This window comes from Coffea arabica, chromosome 1c (genome assembly GCF_036785885.1).
Source record: "Coffea arabica cultivar ET-39 chromosome 1c, Coffea Arabica ET-39 HiFi, whole genome shotgun sequence".
In the NCBI taxonomy this organism is placed as follows: Eukaryota; Viridiplantae; Streptophyta; class Magnoliopsida; order Gentianales; family Rubiaceae; genus Coffea; species Coffea arabica.
Genome location: NC_092310.1, coordinates 46,401,963 through 46,422,491, shown reverse-complemented (window position 1 = coordinate 46,422,491; position 20,529 = coordinate 46,401,963). Strand labels below are relative to the sequence as shown.

The 20,529-nt window shown below is 35.1% G+C and overlaps 2 protein-coding genes across 2 annotated transcripts; both read right to left on the bottom strand.

Annotated features, from left to right (window-relative positions):
* Positions 1 to 1,341: 1,341 nt before the first annotated feature.
* Positions 1,342 to 3,938, bottom strand: LOC113720555 (monooxygenase 2). Its single transcript, XM_072073784.1, has 6 exons — positions 3,602 to 3,938; positions 3,311 to 3,457; positions 3,106 to 3,171; positions 2,604 to 2,769; positions 2,186 to 2,417; positions 1,342 to 1,972 (listed from the first exon to the last, which is right to left on the bottom strand). The coding sequence occupies exons 1-6, from the start codon at positions 3,673 to 3,675 to the stop codon at positions 1,413 to 1,415; spliced, it is 1,245 nt and encodes a 414-aa protein (XP_071929885.1). The 5' UTR covers positions 3,676 to 3,938; the 3' UTR covers positions 1,342 to 1,412.
* A 4,405-nt stretch (positions 3,939 to 8,343) lies between these two features.
* Positions 8,344 to 15,654, bottom strand: LOC113720559 (SNF1-related protein kinase regulatory subunit beta-1-like). Its single transcript, XM_027245322.2, has 4 exons — positions 15,307 to 15,654; positions 12,370 to 12,545; positions 12,070 to 12,232; positions 8,344 to 9,059 (listed from the first exon to the last, which is right to left on the bottom strand). The coding sequence occupies exons 1-4, from the start codon at positions 15,505 to 15,507 to the stop codon at positions 8,736 to 8,738; spliced, it is 864 nt and encodes a 287-aa protein (XP_027101123.2). The 5' UTR covers positions 15,508 to 15,654; the 3' UTR covers positions 8,344 to 8,735.
* Between the last annotated feature and the right edge of the window lie 4,875 nt (positions 15,655 to 20,529).

Below are 20,529 nucleotides of genomic sequence, written 5' to 3'. Positions count from 1 at the left end.
CGATTAATAATCTATGATTTGACTTATGATGTTACTCTGCCCTTATTTGTCACATTAAAAATAGTAACATTAGCTGTAATTTTGACAAAGATTTTGGATGTAACCAAGTCAAAACTTTTTCTTGATTTGGTCCAAGGTAAAATTCCAAGATTAACAGTTATTCTTTGCAACTTGAAATGGATTTACTCATTGATTTTTTTTTTACCTTGCGTGTCCCATCACAACAATATTAGAGAAGCAATTAGAAATTACAAAAAAAACTCATACCAAACAATTACTACATCTTTATAAGTAGTATACTTATATCCTTATAAACCCTAATTGAATTGCCAATGCAGGAAGCGGGAAAGGCAAAAGAATCAACCAGCAAGCTACTCAAACACTAATGGAATTGGTTCTGGTAGCAGGAGAAGAGGTAAATGGGATCGGTTTCCTTGTGTGGTGCTGTGAAATAGTGCTAAAATCTTCCTCAATCCCTCCTTATTATGGTCCTATTATTGTCTTCAAGAATAAATGGATTTGCCTGTTTAACACTATATACAGCAAAATTTCATGTTTTTTTTTGAAGTTAATATACAAAATCCCTGCCTAATTTGGTCAAGTAACAATTCTACATTTGTATTTGTGGTAAACAAATGCTATGGTTTAGACAATTTTGGGAAATATGTTTTGAGTGAATAATGTAGGGCTGCCAATTATAAGTTAGAAATTTTTTATTCCGGACCCCTCAATCCCCGTGATTGGAATTTTGATACTATCTCGACCCTTAATCTTACGAATTAGCAAACTCTAGAAATTGTTAGGAGGCGCCACCACAATCAACGATGATAAACTTGATTGATAAACCGACGAAACACTAATAAACGATTCTAGATGTTCAAGAAAGGTTCGTGGAGTCCCTAGAGCAACTCTCAAGAAACGATGTTCTGAAAATAGGTCATAATCTACCATTGACAGAGGAAAAACAAAGCTTTTATCGTTTCTTATATCGTAATGCAAAAGACACAACTAATGCATCTTGAAACTTGGCCCATAAAACCTAACCTAAGATCATGAATCCAAGCATAAGGGCTGGTCCGATTATTAACTAAAAATTCAACCCAAAATAACAAATGAACTAATGACTAAACTAATGAAACTTGAGCTGAAAATTTTGGTCCATAATCTTTTCCTTCCAAACGACTTGGACAGCCCCTTTAACGAGCAAGTAGCTCCACACTTAGAGACTCTGTGTTCACATCATCACCCCAGACCGGATCCTGACACCTTGTACGCCTCTGGTGCTATAAAAGGATACAAATGGCCCTCTACCAACATACTAACAGATAAATTAATGCAAGGTTATTAGAACCTGGTTAATTTATTTTTCAAACACATTCGAGGTGGATGGATGGATGCACTTCAGCTCCATCTCAAGGAATATTAAGTTTTCCACAATCAAAATCAGCCATCCACAACAGAGTGGGAACAGTATATTTTGACAAGAACCTTTCCCTCAAGAAACGAATGAACTTATTGTCACTCTCTTGAATGAAACCAACGACAAAGGCAGTAGCAATGAGACTAAAGCTTCTCCATCTCCTCTCTTTAGCATAGTTCTCCAGGCCCTTGTTGAATGCTGCCATTTTAACGTTGACATCTTCCTTTTCCTCTCCAAATTTTCTACTTGTCATCTTCGGAAAGCATTCTCCGATGCATCTGGCAAGCATGATACAGTCTTCTAATGCTGAAGAACCACCCTGTCCAAGGTCTGGGGTCATCGGATGAAGGGCATCACCAACCAAACAAATGCTGCTTTTTGCGAAGTCCCTTATCAAAATATCCCATGGCAGTCTCATTTTTAGCTCAGCACAGGAGATTGATTCGAGCTCAGTTCTTTCAACAATGCCATACACTTCCTTTGGAACGTTGGCTGTCTTTCTTAATACAAATTCCTTTAGTAGAACCGGATTGTCTGACATATTTTCATGCCCTGCCGTTAAATTTCAAGACATAAGCAAAAACGACGATAATGGTGGAGCTATCATGAACTAGATAGGAATTGCGGAACCAGCAAAGTCCTTTTAAATCTAGCACACTTGAGAAAAATTAGACTGATATTGCATTTCCACTTCGTGATTTGCTCAACACAAATGATGTTTAAATAGGTGGTGTTACAGGATTTTAGGATGCCAGAGTTGCTTACCTGTTGCAGTGGATGGTTTGAAAGTGCAAAACCAATATATGCTTTTGTCATCACAAGGAGCAAATCCAAAGCGAACCCCACCTCCAAAATATGCATAGATTTGTGGCTTAAAGCCATGGGCAGCCGGAAACTCCACATATCCCCTAATTGCTGATCGCCCAACTCTGATCGGTTTCTTAAAACCTAACCACTTCGCCACAACTGAATTGACTCCATCGCAGCCAATCAAGACCTAAAATTAGATGCACTGGTTAGATCATAATATCCAGAAATTCTTTTGATGATTCAGAAGACAGATTTACATTTATAGAATATACCTATCAGGTGACAAAAATCAACTATGCCACCAGCTTACAAATCTATTTTGATGAGGTACAAAGGCAGAATGCTCGCTCTATGCAAGTAACATGGCATTTACCTTAGCCCGGATCACACAGCCATCGGCCAGGTGCACCAACTTTAAATGTCCTGATTCCTCAATTGAAACAACCTTGGAAGAATACCTGATAGTCCCCTCTGGCAGCTCTTTTGCTAAGGTTTGTAGTAAGTCTTTTCTTCTGACACATCGGGCTTCATAATTTCCGCTGCAAATCGAGGCATAGAACATCCTTAGACATCTAAATTTTATCTTTTGAAAGCGAGTTCATGCACCAAATTTGATTGAATTTGAGTTGAGAAACATACATTACAGGGCTTGGATACAATAAACCAGCACAGGTGAGGCTGGAGTTAGATTTATGTTTAACCAATGATAGCATGGGATCTATGAACTTTTCCATTAATTCACCTGTTTTGCTTGCTATTACACTGTCACAACTATAAACTAACTGGCATAATTCAGACCGAAGTGGTGCTATCTTACTCTTGTTGCATATACAAGTAGTACAAAGAAGGTGTAATGTTGTTCAAGGATGACTCACTATGTACTTTCTTCAAGTAAAACCTCTCCACTTGGCAGGCCTGTATCTACATTAGCTATTTGAAACCTGAATTACCATCAGAGAAGAAAAAGGGATGAGATTATAATTGACATACGATCTTGAATTTTGTGATTGATTTCGAAAATTAATAATGTAAGGCAGCCACAGAAATCAAGCAATACGAGCAACGATTATCTTATCTCACCCACGGAATGCCAGAGAAAGCTGTCTAAGGTAATCTCCAACACCCAGAGCATCCAGTGATCTCCACGCATTGGTCCACAGGGTAAGAGCAAATCCTGTCGTTCTTAAACTCTCTGATGATTCCAAAACTAAGCTCTGCAATCCATACCTAAAACAAGGTGCAAAAGAAAAACTCAAAGGAAGCTCTCTGTGTAGATCCAGCCAGCCAATCTATGGCCTATGATTATATCAGAGTTAATTCTTTCATGACTTGTGAAACCTTAACAAACAGTAATACATAGAGCGTTGTTACCTGTGCAGGCCTAAAGATGTGGCGAGGCCGGAAATCCCTGCGCCAACTATCACAATATCCTTGTCCATCTCCATTTCAGGTTGAAGAAATGCTTAACCAAGAAAAAAGAAAAACCAAAGAGCTTAGCGATTGTGAATGATGTAGCGTGGCAAGGGTGAGGCAGGATGTAGGACGTACGAATCACGCTGCAGACCGCCGTGTTTATATATGTTTCAAAAAGCATTGACTGGAAGGTGGAAACTGGAGCGGCCACATGCAACAAAATGAAGTTGTATGGTGCAGCTCAGCCGCCATCCTTGGAGAGAACGCAAGGAAGCACCTGAGATTCTTCGGAAGTGCTCTTTCGTTGTAACCTTCCTGATGATTCTTAAAGTGAACGCTGGCACTGGAGCAAGCATTCTTTACTGACAATAATTGCTAGTATATAATTAAATATTTCCGTTCCTCACGATGATGATAAATTGGAGTCATGTCAAAGTGCACCTCCGTTGGCATCCGTCCGTTGGATAGGCATAGGGCCACCATTTGACCATATCCTAGACCTTTTCCCAGTCAACGAGGCCTGATCAAGAAATATTATTATTTTTGGTTAAAAAAAAGTTTGGGTGTGCCCGGCACTTGTGATTGGAACTATAGGTCTCGTACACCAACGTAACTCTCACATTGATAACGGGATTCGAACACACGATTTTTTATAAAAAAGTGATATATTTTTAGCAAGTAAACAGACTTGTGTCGGCTGATCAAAAATTATTAAAGAACCCGAAGAGAATCATAAGAGTGGGGAGATTAAAATTTCATACACTCGCACATATACGAGGGGAGGCAATTTACATGCATATAAGATGTGTATGTGTGGGATAAGAGGAATAATACCATAAAAATAATATTTTCAAAATTTCACTTATTAGAATAATACAATCTGGTAAATGAATCTTGATAACCGTGATAAATTACCTAATAAAATAGCAATTTCTATCTATATAATAAAACTAACTTGACCCCATGCTAAATAAATAATAATATGAAATTTTCTATTTTTGAAATTTGATTTAATATGCCAACAATTGTTATACAAGCACAGACTCATTTCCCCGGCAAGGGCAGGCACTAACTACGGGCCTGTTTGGAACCTGAGTTTTTTGGGAGTTTGTCTAAAACTTTACTGTAGTGCACTGTAGAAGTTTTTAAAAAAATTTTGTAGAAATTTTTATAAGGTGAAAAAAATTTTTCGTAGAAGTTTTTGTAAGGTGAAATTTTTTTTCTTTTTCTTTTTCTTTTTTTTTCTTTCTTTTTCTCTTTCTCTTTCTTTTTCTTTCTTTCCTTTTCTTTCCTCTCTTCTTCTTCTTCTTCTTGCTTCCCCGTTCCCCTTCCCTGTTACCTTGCACCAGCAACTCCCTTTCCCCCCTCCCCCGCCACCGCCCTCCCCTCCCTTGCCACCGCACTGCCCTCTCTTTCCCCCTTCCCCCGCCTACTGCCCTCCCCGGCCACCCCTCTGCCCTCCCTTTCCCCCTCCCCCGGCCACTACTCTCCCCTCCCCCGCCACCGCACTGCCCTCTCTTTCCCCCTTCCCCTGCCCATTGCCCTCCCCCGCCACCCCTCTGCCCTTCCTTTCCCCCCTTCCCCGGCCACTGCCCTCCCCGGCCACCCCTCTGCCTTCCCTTTCCCCTTCCCCCGCCCACTGCCCTCCCTCGCCACCCCTTTGCGCCGCTTTTCCCCCTTCTCCCACCCGTCACCCTCTGCCCTCCCTTTCCCCTTTTGCCCTGCCCTTCCCTTGCAGCCCAGCCGCATGATGGCAGGCCCAGGCTCGCGACCAGAGGCAGCCCAGGCTCAGCTTTTCCTCTTCTCCACAGTGCACCAGAAGCAGCCCAGGCTCACGACCCAGCAGCAACGCGCGCGCAGGATGGGGGACGAAACGGCGGTGGTGTGTTTTGGGAACCGGCGGTGGTGTTGGGTTGGGATGGGGGAGGAAGAAGGAAAAAAGGGAAGGGAATTTTTTTTGGGTGTGTTTTGGATATTTTGAGGTGTGTAGGTAAAAAATTTTGAAAAGTTTTTTGGAATTCCTGTAGCAAAAGTTGTTAAAAAACTAGTAGGTGAAAAACTTGTCCAAAAAACTGGGTTCCAAACAGGCCCTACGTCTTCAGTCAAATTTGTTTGCGCGCCCTATATCTATATGATAAAACTAACTTGACCCCACTGCTAAATATATAAATAATAGGGTTAATTACATTTACCTCCCCTGAGGTTTGACCATATTATCAATCAATCCCTATAATTTGTCCAAATAACGGTCTCACCCTTTGAATGATCAAATATTTAACAAAAACCCCCTTAATGCCGAAAATGCCCTTATTGAGGTCATGTTGCATTAAAAAAAGAACATATTTTTATTTATTAACCCTCAAGCAATCCAAAACTAATTTCTTCTTTTTTTATTTTTCTTTCAATTTATCTCATTTTAATATTCATTTTTAAGATTTAAAATAATCATTGATTCAAAACTATTTCTAAAACCAAAGATATGGTTTTTATAAAATAATAAGCAAAAATTTTTTTCTATTTTTTTGGATTGCTTGAGGGTTAATAAATAAAAATATGTTCTTTTTTTAATGCAACATGACCTCAATAAGGGCATTTTCGGCATTAAGGGGGTTTTTGTTAAATGTTTGATCATTCAAAGGGTGAGACCGTTATTTGGACAAATTACAGGGATTAATTGGTAATATGATCAAACCTCAAGGGAGGTAAATATAATTAACCCTAAATAATAATATGAAAATTTATGTTTTTGGAATCTTGATTTAATGTACCAACAATTGTTGTGGAAGCACATACTCATTTCCCCAGCACGGCGCTTCATTCAAATTTGCATGCGGCCAAGATGTTCTTGAAAATGCAGCATTATCCTGAAAAGTAATCCGTATTTCTCAGCATATCGAGTTTTGGTCCTCGTTACCCTCTTTCTTGGACGAGCCAGATTTGCACTGATTACTAGAAACCGAAAAGGTCATATTATTTAGGGCCGTCAATGGGACGGATTTGGATTTGGACTCGGCTCGGATCCGATAATTTTTTTTTTCGAGTATGAATCAAGAAATAATTATGTTACCCTGGCCTATTTACTCTCACAAAAAAGCAAGTTGCATATGAAATATACAATTTCAACTTTGATTGGACCGAACTCGAATAATACATTAATAATTATAAAATATAAATATTTTTAAATACAATAATAATTCTTTTATCAAATTAACAAATTCTAATCTTGTTGGGACCTTATTTTTAAACACAACAATATTTTTAAATACAATAATATAAATATTTTTAAATACATTATTTTTGTTGGGCTTTATTTATTCGAGTAGTTCGGACTCGATTCGAAACCTGCCGGACCCCGTTCCAGAATCCTAAGCACAAGACTCGTCGGATATACAGGTCAGATCTGAAATTGGTACATTATAATGAGTTTAGGAGCGAAATTTTCAATTTTGACTAGAATCCGACCCATTGACAGCCATAATATTATTCTACCAAACAAAGTCTTAAGATAAGAAAAACACAAAAAGATAAAAATAAAAAACACTTTCATCGTAATAACAATCTTAATAACAATCAAAGAATGTGCTGCTCACTGAGAAAGTTACAAAAAAAAAAAAAAAAAGAACACTGATGAGGAGCTTTTATTTTTGTATTTAATAGAAGCAAGACAAGGAGCATTTTTACCCGCCATTTAGTTTTAAAACATTAATCAAATTTTGTCAACATTAGCGTTCTTAAAATCTATTTTAGTATTATGCCAAATTATGAATATAAATGAATGCTTAATAAATAATAAATTAATATTACTATTTTTAGGAATTTTTATAAAAAAAATGTATTGTAACGATTTTATGTGAGATTAATAAATAATTGAGAAATGTGTTCATGAAAAAACGTATAATTTTTTTTTTGTAGAAAATCAAAATCCAAACAAGGCCCCAATGATATTAAAGGCCCAAATTAAGTCATTGCTAAGCTTGAATGATATTAAAGGCCCAAATCCCAATACGATCGGTGATTTATTCTTTACCCCTCCGAGGTTTAATTTAATTGTTTTCTGCCTCTCTAATTATAATCACTTAGAATCTTTTATCTGTACCATTGTTTCTACAAAACTTCAGAAAATGATTAGTTTGATTTAGTACAAAATAGTTATGCTTTCGAAAAAAATCCTATGCTACACTTTAAACTGTGAGTTTTTCATTTATTGATAAACTATTTTATCATATAGTGCATTAATTCATGTACTTAGGGATGAAAAAAAAGTACTTAAACAAAAAACAAAAAGAAAAAGAAAGGCAAGGAGCATTTCATTTCAAAGCTGAGAACAAACTTCAAAGAATGTAGGATTTTAGTCTCTTTTCAGTTTCCACCAGAAATAAGAAAACTCAAGCAGTGAAAGAGGGAAGAAACAATCCCTCCCACAACAAAAACTCCAAGAAAACAGACAAGAAAGAAGTATAAAGGAATGGTGGTTTTAACCATAGCAACTATTATTGCAGAATAGAAGAAAGACAGCTGCAGACCATGAACTGACCTACTAAACGAGCTTACTCTAAAAGAAGTCTAGATCAGGCTGAACATTTGAAAAAGATCTATTCACTTTAGCTTACAAGAAAGACACAGAATAAAAGCACCATCAACCCAAAAAAGCCAGCCTCTTTGAAGTTCAAAAGGAGTGAAATCCAAAAAAGGTTTCCAAATTCACACAAGGAAACAGGACCAGTTCTCATTCAAACATGAAGCTTTGAGCAAATCCTCAAATTTCATGGGCAGTCAACCTCTATACTATGCACATACATCAGCTGAAGTTATGTCGTAATTATGCTATTTCTTCTAGAATTTTATATTCTGCTCTTCATATATCACTACATCGCTGATGACATTACCTAGAGGCTAGAGTTACATTAAATGCAAACAGATATTTGAATATTTACATAAGTGGCAAAAGTCTGTAAGTTAAAAGATATCTTACAACATAGCACATGTCGCCGACAGCTATAACCTTAGAAGTCATATTAAGAGCAATGCCTTGTATAGCAACTTTGAGAGGGAGCCTCCTTGCTTTTGAGCATGTAGATTGTAACATGAGGACTCACCTGTTCAGTGGCTTATATAGAACAACAGTTACATATTTGGATTGAAACCTGTGGGTCAAACCAAGAGCAAGAACTGATTGGGATGCCCATCCTTTTTCAATAAAGAGGTGGTCAAGCACCACATGCTGGGGCTTTGTTGAAGAAGAAGCTGCTTCATCTAGATTTCCTGTATCAAGAACAGTCAGCTGGAGTTGAGGTGGAACTTCCACTGGCTCCTTTGCAAAATCTTCATCACTAAGAAAACTATGACTATAGCTCGTGTCAGGCGATGGTGGCGCTTCAAACTCCCTCACACCTTCGAAGTTCTCCGGGACATCCTCCTAAAGAAATAGGAAAAACTCAATATTAGGCCATCTCCAGGAAAACAAGAAGAATGCCAGTATTTGTCATAATTATAGGACAAGTGATTCAGCAGCGAACTATCATTTTGTAGGGAATGGTGAAGCATAAAGTTTCCCCCTCTACACCCACTTATCGACATATGTGATACTCAAATGACACTGTATACTTACCATACAAGAGAAAATACGGGTAGATACATAAATGTATACAACACCAAGACAGATATATAGGGGCAGCAAAACATGATCCCATTATTCATGGACAATTAATGAAGCATCAGATTCAATGGTTTAATTGCACTGCAATAGAAATTTTCCTAATCAGTTGTTATCTGTGAGTCTGTGACACATTGTAATATTTAATACTTGCAGTCAGAGATAATAAAATTTTAACTGGTAAGTAAATATGACTTTTAAACGGATGAAAAGAGAAAAAATAAGGGATATACAACATACACACCTCCAACTTTACCATTGACGGATATACAACAGCAGCATATCAAGAAGCGAATGCATGTTGAAATCTAGTAATTCATACATTTTCTTATATTTTCTTTTCGTCTGTCATCTCACATTGTAGCTTCCAGATGGATACACCACTTGGTGATTGTATCATCATGGTTAGCTTAAGTGAAGGCCCAGTTATCAACTGGAAACTTAGATTAATTTTGCTCTTTCTATATTTTTATTGGCTTCATCTAGTGTTTTCTCATTCCCATCTTTATAAGATGGTTAGTCATTTCAGTAAAAGTTAGGAGTACAATTTATATTGCATTGCCTACTAAAAATTTCAAGACATGAGTCTCTCAAACACAAACTTTACGCCTAGGGTTACATAGACTACTCTAATACTCTAATATGGAACTCTAACTTTGTCACTGTAAATTAATATCCAATAACTACATTTGAAAGCCTCTCGCTCCAAGAGGGTTTCAATTCAAACTAAGAATTCAGGAGCCTCTCTGCTTAACGAATTCTTTTAACTTCCCACTCTTAGTATTTGAATGCTCTGACAACTATCTATTTCCTAAAATCTTGGTTAATGATTATAATCCGTGCCATAAGTTAAGTTCCTACAATAAATGGAGCTATTCTTATACACCCTTGATCTATTTGTCTTTCTAACAAACTAATGAAGCCCTTTTATTCCCTGCTTTCCTTTGTAACCATACATAGATGGATTTATGAGCACTAGCCTAGATTTTTCTCAATCACCGGGAGTTTTCTTCAATTGCGACTCTATACAAAAAAGTCAATGAGATTAGGTTTTGATTATCTGCTCCATATATAGCTTTATACCGTGATATTTATTATTATCGCAGATTTGACATGTATTTTGAGAAGCACAAGTTATTTTATGTAACATGGCTTTCAATGCTTGCATTATGCATCTTGGATTGGTCTTACATCAAGCAACTGTGTCTGAAGCTAATGCAAGTTTTAAAATATAGCTAACCCCAGCATAAGCCAAGTGCAATACCAGATTGTCTACTTCATTTCCATAGAAGGGTTTGCTACCCCTTCTACTAGTCTCTTATTTCTTTTGTTATATAAATTTCCACCTAAGTATATGACTTGCCTCATCAGGCGTCCAACCTTTTCATTTCCATTGTCCCCTTCTTAACAGGCTAAGGCGTCAAAATATAGCAACTTATTACATGCACATACAAACACACACACATTTGCCAAATGGATTTATCCATTGTGTAATCAGTTAAATAAATTCAACTTAAAAGGTTATTTTCCTCTCTGTTCATTGTTTAATCCCATGTGCATGTCTCCATTTCTGACGTCTCCTAGTCTCTCTCAGAACATCATCACTAATGAAACACCTCTCAACCAAACTGTTCTTTGAGATTGCAAAATTTTCTAAAATCCCAAGAGGGAAAAAAGGCACCCTATGGCAACCTCTTCTAATAACAACTTGGTAGTTAGCGCATCATCTTTTAAAATTTTCATTTTTCCTGTAAGTCCAGCAAACAACCATATTCAAGAAATTCCTGTAAGTCCTGTAAGTTCAGCATTTTTATATTCCATATAAACAAAATATCCTTGATAAATTCCTAACAAGAAATTCAACATGGTCAACCGCGTTAAATGTAAGAGTTCATATAAGCATAGAGATTTATCATATTCAAGGTTCTGTAAGTCTATATTGTAGAAAGGAAAACCTTTTGCTCCATCCATTATCCATTTAATTCAACAAAAAGTATGCAGATATGCATAGAACAACTGTGGGTCTTGCACTTTCAAATAGTATCAAGTGCTAGCCAACTGTTGATGCATGTAGGCATATAAAACGCCATGGCACTGAGGAAGTCATATATCTAGTTCAAGAAAATGATTTTAACATTTCAGATCTTGGTTTTCTTATAGAAAACATATAGAAAAGACTCGAATTTGCACCAAAAAACATGTTGAGAATGAAATGGTAAGAATATCTAAGGTGCATTTAAAAAAAAAAAAAGTAACATCTAGGAATAATGAAAAGGAAAATAAAAGAGACCTAAGAAAGGTTGGAAATGGAGCTGATATGGTGAAAACCAATCCCAAAGGCTCACCATGTAGCTCTATGGCATGGAGACATAGAGTCGAATTTGTTTCTTGGCTTTTTTCCCTCAAAATAACAATTCACTCAGAAGGTGTTGCACAGTTAACATTAGTCATATTGTGCCTGCTTGCATATTAATCATTATAATTACACAAAAGTAGTAATCATTACAGAGATAGTCTAACTGATATTGCTAATCCAATGGGGTTATTGGCACTTCAAATAATAGTCAGAAGCAAATAACTAGAACCGCCAGTAGTTATATCACAAGCATACTCACAAGGACAACAGAACAGAGCATAATAAGACGAGAAAGGAGTAGGGAAAAAAAATAGAACATGAGAACACCTAAGCAACTTTCAACTTTGAAGTTTCTAGTTGGTCTGCAGGGTCATAATATGGTAAAGAGACATGCCAACTGTAACATAATTCACTCACATGAACATCAAGAAGATTGCAGACATGCCCCATGCCATCAGCTTCATATGGAAGATTTGGGATATATTTCACACTGCCATCAACAATAAACTTGTAATGGTATATTCCTGATGGCAGTACCAAGATAATGGTGTGATCTTTACCAGATCTGTCAAGTGTCTTCCTGCAAGTAAATTGCCCAATTTTACTATATAGAATCAGAAATTAAGAACATAAGAGGAAACATATCAGAATGAAGCAAATTGTGCATTACAAAAGAATGCGAATATAAAGTTATTAATGACAATTACACAAGCTCACCTTGACCTCCAGTTGTCCCAAGATCCTTCCACAGCCACATGATTACCACCATAGCTCCATGTTATGAGAGTAGGAATACCTCGCACGACGGGTTCATTGATAGTTCCAAGATTTTGAATCCTTTGGAATTGATTATAGAAGGAAAGGCCATTACCTTGTAAAGACACCACTGGAACCTGCGGATATAAGGAAAGAGTGAGAGATCAGGTAGTAATGAATTCAGACAAAATTTAGGAAACAGGTATTGATTAATATACATTTCAAGTATCTCTTATTCGTGATCTTGAAATTAAAGGTATTTCAACAGACTAAACATTCTATAGATTTTTATGTGGAGGCTCTCAGGCGTATATATACTTCATTTTTTAGCATAAGACTTATGGAAGCTATGAAAGTACAATGCTTATGGGTTAACATATTGCTAGATTAATGCTACCTAAAAGAGCTTCAGCTAGGATAATAATGCCCATATAGTGCTATCAATATCAAAAGCACAAGTAGAAGCTGTATCACAAACTTTTGGTCCACATTCAAAACCAAACACTTTTAAAAGCTGGATCTAGAGCATTCATGCTTGTCTAGGTTTGCAAATCAGCCACAGACTTGAGCTTGGCTTGTTATAGGCTCAATCAAGATTGCCTCACAGTAAAATAACAAAGCAAACTCCAATACATTTCAAAGATTCTTCCAACCTTACAGATTTAACAAGCAAACAATCATCACGTACAACCCAAAAATTGAAACAGATTTAGCTATATAGAAGCTTGTTCATGATCCTCTCAATGAACAAGGTGTGCTCAAACTCACACATCAAGATTACGATGATAAGATGGATACTTTGGAATTGCATATAGAAAGAAAGCAAAAGCACTCCATATTCATGTATTTTTTTCTCTTTCTTTTAATTTCCCTTGCTTAATTTTTGACAGGTCATTCACATGGTCATACAACTAAGGGAGTGTAGAAATTAGACAATTTAAATACAATGATGCTTGTCATGAATCAATTTAACGCAAGCAAAAATTGTAATCAAGACTACCCTGTATGCACATAAAAATACTTAATCTAATATTATCACTTAAGGATACATTGACCTTCAGCATTGACAATAGGAATCAGCCAAAGTATACAAACATACCTATTGTTCATTCTATCTGTACTTCTCTCTCTCTCACTGTGCTTCACATCATAAGGTCAATAATACCAACCAGAACTTGTTCGTGAAAGTCATGCACTATGTTAATTGAATGTTGATGCTGATGTTACTCATACAGCTTTAAACTTTTTAAGAAAGTATATAAGCTAAACCTATATATGTATGCTTATGCAATTAATTATACTGACATCTATTTCCTGCTTTATAGCTAAAAGTTTCAACCAAGTCAAGATCAGTCATAAGTTCTGATCGTATTTGAAAACAGAAGTACTAAACATAGAACCACAGGCACCCCAAGAATTTCAAATAAGCACTTGTCATTTTCAGGTATATAGGCAAGCATCCCTAGCTATTATTAGATCTATTCTTCAAAAGGAAAATGCAAAACAATAATATTTTTTTCTCTCTAAAAAGCTGTGATAAGTCATACTAAGCTAACCTAAGACACTAGTTCAAAGCCATATATTTGATGGGTTAATTCTAGTTAGCAGCTCCAAAATAATACAACACATCATTCTCTCAAAGTGGTAAAAGGAGGAGGTGATAAGTTACTAGATTGCTAACTGATCAGCCAAGGTACTATGAGATGAAATTACCCATCTACTTTATTTGCCATATAACCTAAAATTAAATAAGACCGAAGAATCTGTAATGAGTATAATGTCTATGCCCTTATCACAAATTTCTCTATTCCAGGATGTTGTTGATGTTTTCTGCTTTCTACTATTAAAGAACTGCACATGTGTTCCGGTACAGTCCATTAATTACCTAAGTAAAAGATAATATACTAGAGAACTTAATTTAGTTACTCCAAAGCAATTCTTTACACTACTAACTAATTTAAGTGGAACGAGATGTATACTCGATTTTGTACAATGAAAACATGAATCAAAAGTATTGACTGCAATATAACTCTGATCTGAAAGGTATTATGACAAGGCTACACGTTCCCCACATTTCAATTAGCGAGAATAGAGATATATTTGGGAATAGGTGAGTTCACTTAACATTGTTTTGAGAAATATCTCAAGTTAAAATGAGGAGTAAGGGGAAGGGGAAGGAGCAAGAAGCAAGTAAGAGTAAAGGGTCGGCAAGATTCCTTAATTGCCACATGCAAATCTTTTCATAAAGACGCAGGATGCTCGATAATTATCTACTTATATTAGCCACTATTAAGCATACAATCTTTAACCCACAAACCAGTTAGGCCACAAGCTTCCTAGTTCCTAAACCAACTTCTATCAAGTGACCAACCTCATCTAAGGAGTAGAGTATATTGTTGCCGCTAGATAAAAAAAATCTAAGGTAGAACTTGACCCCATGTTTACAATTAACACTTTGCAGGGTAAGCGCCTTTATAATCGTCATGAGCTAGAATTGTACTCTACAATACATACACTAGCGTAACAAATATAAACACTAACAAAACAAATGCATGAACTTAAACAATGAATGTAAAACAACAACTTCTTACATGTTTCCGGGAGTTTCGAACCAAAAGTCTATACATTTATTCTGTTAGTGGGTACAACTACTCTCATGTCACTTAACATCGAACATGTATCATCACAAAGATAGTATTAGAAAACAAAAACAGCATCACAGAAATATGTTCATCATTTATGTTGCATGTACACAAGATCCGTTAGCACTGTACTACTACTGCTGCTTTACGCATACTGCATACCCTGATACACGTATATAAAAACGTATAACTACAAACATACGAATACGTATTCACATTTCGTATGTATCTAAAGAAATACGTAGTGGGGCAGCACCTGAGGGGCGAGCAACAAAGGCGAATTAGGACTAAGGTGCCGAGGACTCTGAGGAGGAGAATTAACCATCAAGTCAGCGGGTGGAACACCTGCTGCTGACCCAGCGTGCGAGTCACGTGCACCATTCGATCTTCCCCCACCACCGTCAGAAGAACCACCATCCCCACCACCACCATTTTCTCTTCCACCAGCATTTCCCATTTCTTACTATTTTTAACTAACTCGTATGCGTATACAACTATATATACACTGTTCTTATATGTCCATGTCTAGTTGCCGCCGAGACAATAATGGGGAAAAAGGGCTGGCAGTTTAAGCAAAAGGGTATTGAATTTGGCGGTATTTACAGCGATTTAAGCTGCCACCGAAGAAAGAAGACGAAGGGAAGATGGAGATGAAGGTAGAAGATAAAAAAAAAAAAGGGAAGGATCTGAGACGTTTAGATGGGGGAACTGAAATGTTTCCTTAAAAGGCGAAAACGGAAACAAGTCAAGTCATACCATACGGAAGACAGATGTAAATGACGTGGTAGGATCTGAGATGTCGGATTTGGATAAGAACAATATCGTAGGCTGGACAGTTCATCCTTTTCTAAAGTAATAGGGAAAATCGGTGCAGGACTAGGCGGATAAAGCAGAGACTGTGAGTATATATGACTTTGCTTGATCCAGTCGTACAAGGCACAACGACGCACATTGCGTAGCTCGCCTGTGTTGTCATTCATTTTAATAAAAAAAATTTTTGACAGGCTGCCAGTCGAGAATTGTTAACACACCCAATGTATCATATAAATAAATAGAATTAGATTAATAGAGCCACGGGCATTTAGACACTTTTTTTCTTAAATTAATAAAATACTTACAGAAAGACTAATATTTGACCCCTTGTTCCTGACGGGTGGTTACTGAGTACCGATTATTCAAACTCTTTAAAAAATAAAAAATAAATTTAAGATTTTGAGTTGCACGATCAGGATCATGGCCAAATTAATGCAGCCTCATCTTGGTTGTAAATTGCATGGTGCAACTACAGCAATTCCTAATCCGGTTGGCTTTAGTGAAGATAGCGAATAGATTTGGCTGCGATAGACGAGGATCGGGCATGTAGGTTGTACTGATTGGGTAAGAATGACAATTTCTAACACGACACGAAAAGAATTAAGCAAAACACGATGCAAAATGATTTATATTAAAAATGGATTGATATGAGAACGACATGCAAATAGAATGGATAGTATTGGATTAATTTGCGAGTCGATATTTGATTGAAAAAATGCAACTCGATTCTCTCCTTATACTACACTAAAATATATTATAAAATTAATAAAGTAAACTACTATAATAGTAATTAAAATATTAGAGAAGAAAATAGAGAAATAGAGAATGATACTCTTATTGTTCCAACTAGTACCAAAAGTACAACTAAGAGGTATCAAGGTACTTCTATATATATAGGTACTACAAAATTAAAGGTACATCAATTCTATTAAACACTCATTACTACAAAAACATGAATAGTGTATGAAATGGTTCTTCCAATACATGAATGGGTTTATGAATTGAAACCGTTCATCCAATGTAATTTCTTTACATAATGTAGCAATGAATTATGAATTGATTCTCTTGGAATCAATGAATTATGAATTAATTCTCTTGAGAATACAAATGGACATTCATACTTTTAATTATTTCATAACACTCCCCCTTGAATGTCCATTATATAAAAAATATGTCTCGTTAAAACCTTACTAGGAAAAAATCCATCGGAACAAAAATCTTAGTGAAGGAAAAAGAGTACACTATTCCTGCGTATTAATTTCTCCCCTTGATGCAAACATCATTTGAGATCCTTTAATTTTAAATATTCTTCACCAATTTCTCAAATGTTGCAGTCGGCAATGCTTTGGTAAATAAATCTGTCAAATTATTATCTGATTAGATTTGTTGCACATCAATTTCACCATTCTTTTGCAAATCATGAGTTAAAAAGAATTTTGGTGAAATATGTTTCGTCCTATCTTCTTTAATATATTTTTCTTTCAATTGAACTGTACAAACTGCATTATCTTCATATAATATAGTTAGAGAATTTTCTTTTTCGGAGGATAACCCATAATTCTTTCGAATATAGTGGATCATTAATTTTAACCAAACATATTCTCGACTAGCTTCATGAATTGTTATTATTTCAGCATGATTCGATGAAGTGGCAGTTAATGATTGCTTAGTAGATCGCCAAGAAATGGCTGTACCTCCATATGTAAATAGATAATCAGTCTGAAATCTTGCTTTATGCGGATCAGATAAACATTCAGCATCAGCATAACAAAAAAATTCAGGTTCGGATTTATTTGAATAAAATAAATCAAGATTAATTATTTCTTGGAGATAAAGAAAAATATGTTTAATACCATTTCAATATCGTCTTGTTGGCGAGAAACTAAATCTTGCTAATAAATTCAATGCAAATGATATATCAGGTCTTGTACAATTAGCAAAATATATTAGTGCACCAATTGCACTGAAATATGGTTTTCAGGATCAAGTATCTCTTCATCTTTCTCTTGAGGTTTAAAAGAATCCTTATTAGGATCTAATGATCTGACGATCAATGGGATACTTAATGTATGTGTCTTATCTATATAAAACTGCTTTAATACCTTCCGGGTACAAGCAGTTTGGTGGATAAAAATTCTGCTTTTCAAATACTCAATTTGTAAATCAAGGCAGAATATTGTTTCTCCAAAATCTTTGATTTCAAATTTCTTCTTTAAATATTCAACACTGTTTTGAATCTCTTCAGGAGTTCCAACCAAATTTAGATCATCAACATATACAACAATTATTACAAATTTTGATCCATTTTTTAGATAAAAACACATAGATATATTGGATCATTTGTATAACAATTTTTAGTTAAACATTCATTAAGTCGGTTATACCACATACATCCAAATTGTTTGAATCCATACAAAGACCTTTGTAATTTAATAGAATAAATATTTTTAGAATTTGATTTGCATACTTCAGTTATGTTGAATCTTTCGGAGATTCTCATATAAATATCATTTTTAAGATTTTTTTATAAATATGCAGTAACGACGTCCATTAGACGCATATCTAGTTTTTCATGTATTGCAAAACTCATAAGATATCTAAATGTGATAGCATCCACTATAGGTGAATACGTTTCAACATAATCAAATCTAGACTTTTGTGAAAATTCTTAAACTACAAGTCTTGCTTGATACTTCACAGTTTCATTTTTCTCATTTCTTTTTCTCTCAAATACCCATTTAACATATTGGCTTTACACCTCCAGGTGTTTGGACTACAAGTCCAAAAATTTTTCTTTTAATCAATAAATTCAATTCAGATTAGATCGCATCTTTTCATTTTGGCCAATCATTTTTATACCGACATTCATCAACCGATCTAGATTCATGATCCTAATCAACTTCTATAATATCAAGTGCTACATTTCATTAGACTCCAATTAAATTTTCTATGATTTCATCATCTTTAGGAATTGGCTCTTCAGGAGCGATCTCTTTAAAAGATTGAATTTTGTCATGAAATTTATTTAATTTTTGGAGATATTTGAAATCAATTTTTACCTTATTTAAGTAGGCCAGCCTTAAATTTATTTGTAGCACTTGTGCATGCCCTTTAGGGACATCAACTTTAACCAGAATATTTTCTGTAGGAATAGTTGATTTAATGACTCTTCTGGAATCAATAAATATATCTGACAATTGATTTGTAACTTTTTGTTAGTTCTCTATTTCTCTATTTATCGATACCATAAGAGAAATGGAGAACTAGAGAACTAATAAAAAGTTGTAAATCAATTGTCAGATATATTTATCGACTCTAGAAGAGTCATTAAATTAACTATTTCTGCAAAAAATACTCTGGTTAAAATTGATGTCTCTGAAGAACATGCACAAGTGCTACAAATAAATTTAAAATCGACCTACCTAACTAAGGAAGAAATTGATTTCAAATATTTCTAGAGATTAAATAAATGTTATGACAAAATTCAATCTCTTGAAAAGGTCGATTCTAAAGAGCCAACTTCTGAAGAGAATGAAATCATAGAAAATTTAATTGGAATCTAATGAAATATAGTATTTGATATTATAGAAGTTGATGAGAATCATGAATCAAGATCGATTGATGAATGTCGGTATAGAAATGATTGGCCAAAATAAAAATATGCGATCTAATCTGAATTGGATTTGTTGGTTAAAAGAAAAGTTTTTAGACTTGTAGTCCAAATACCTGAAGGTGTAAAGTCAGTAGGTTAAATGGGTATTTGTAAGGAAAAGAAATGAGAAAAATGAAATTGTAAGGTATAAAGCAAGACTTGTAACTCAAGAATTTTTACAAAGATCTGGATTTGATTATGATGAAACGTATTCACCTATAGTAGATGCTATCACATTTAAATATCTTGTGAGTTTTGCAGTACATGAAAAACTAGATATGCGTCTAATGGACGTCATTACTGCATATTTATAAGAAAATCTTAAAAATGATATTTATATGAGAATTCCCGAAGAATTCAACATGCCTGAAGAATGCAAATTAAATTCTAAAAGTATTTATTCTATTAAATTATAAAGGTTTTTGTATGGATTTAAACAATCTGGATGTATGTGGTATAATCGCTTTAATGAATGTTTAACTAAAAAAAGTTATACAAATGATCCAATATGTCCATGTGTTTTTATCAAAAAAAAAAAAGAATCAAATTTTGTGATAATTGTTGTATATGTTGATGATCTAAATCTGATTGAAACTCCTGAAGAGATTCAAAATAGTGTTAATATTTAAAGAAGGAATTTGAGATCAAAAATTTTGGAGAAATAAAATTCTGCCTTGATTTATAAATTGAGCATTTGAAAAGCGAAATTTTTGTCCACCAAACTGCTTATACCCGAAAGATATTAAAATAATTTTATATAGATAAGGTACATACATTAAGTATCTCAATGGTCGTTAGATCATTAGATTCTAATAAGGATCATTTTAGACCGCGAGAGGAAAATGAAGAGATGCTTGGTGCTGGAGTACTATATCTCAGTGCAATTGATGTACTAATGTATCTTGCTAATTGTACAAGATCTGATGTATCATTTACAGTGAATTTATTAGCAAAATTTAGTTCCTCGCCCACAAAATGACATTGAAATGACATTAAACATATTTTTCACTATCT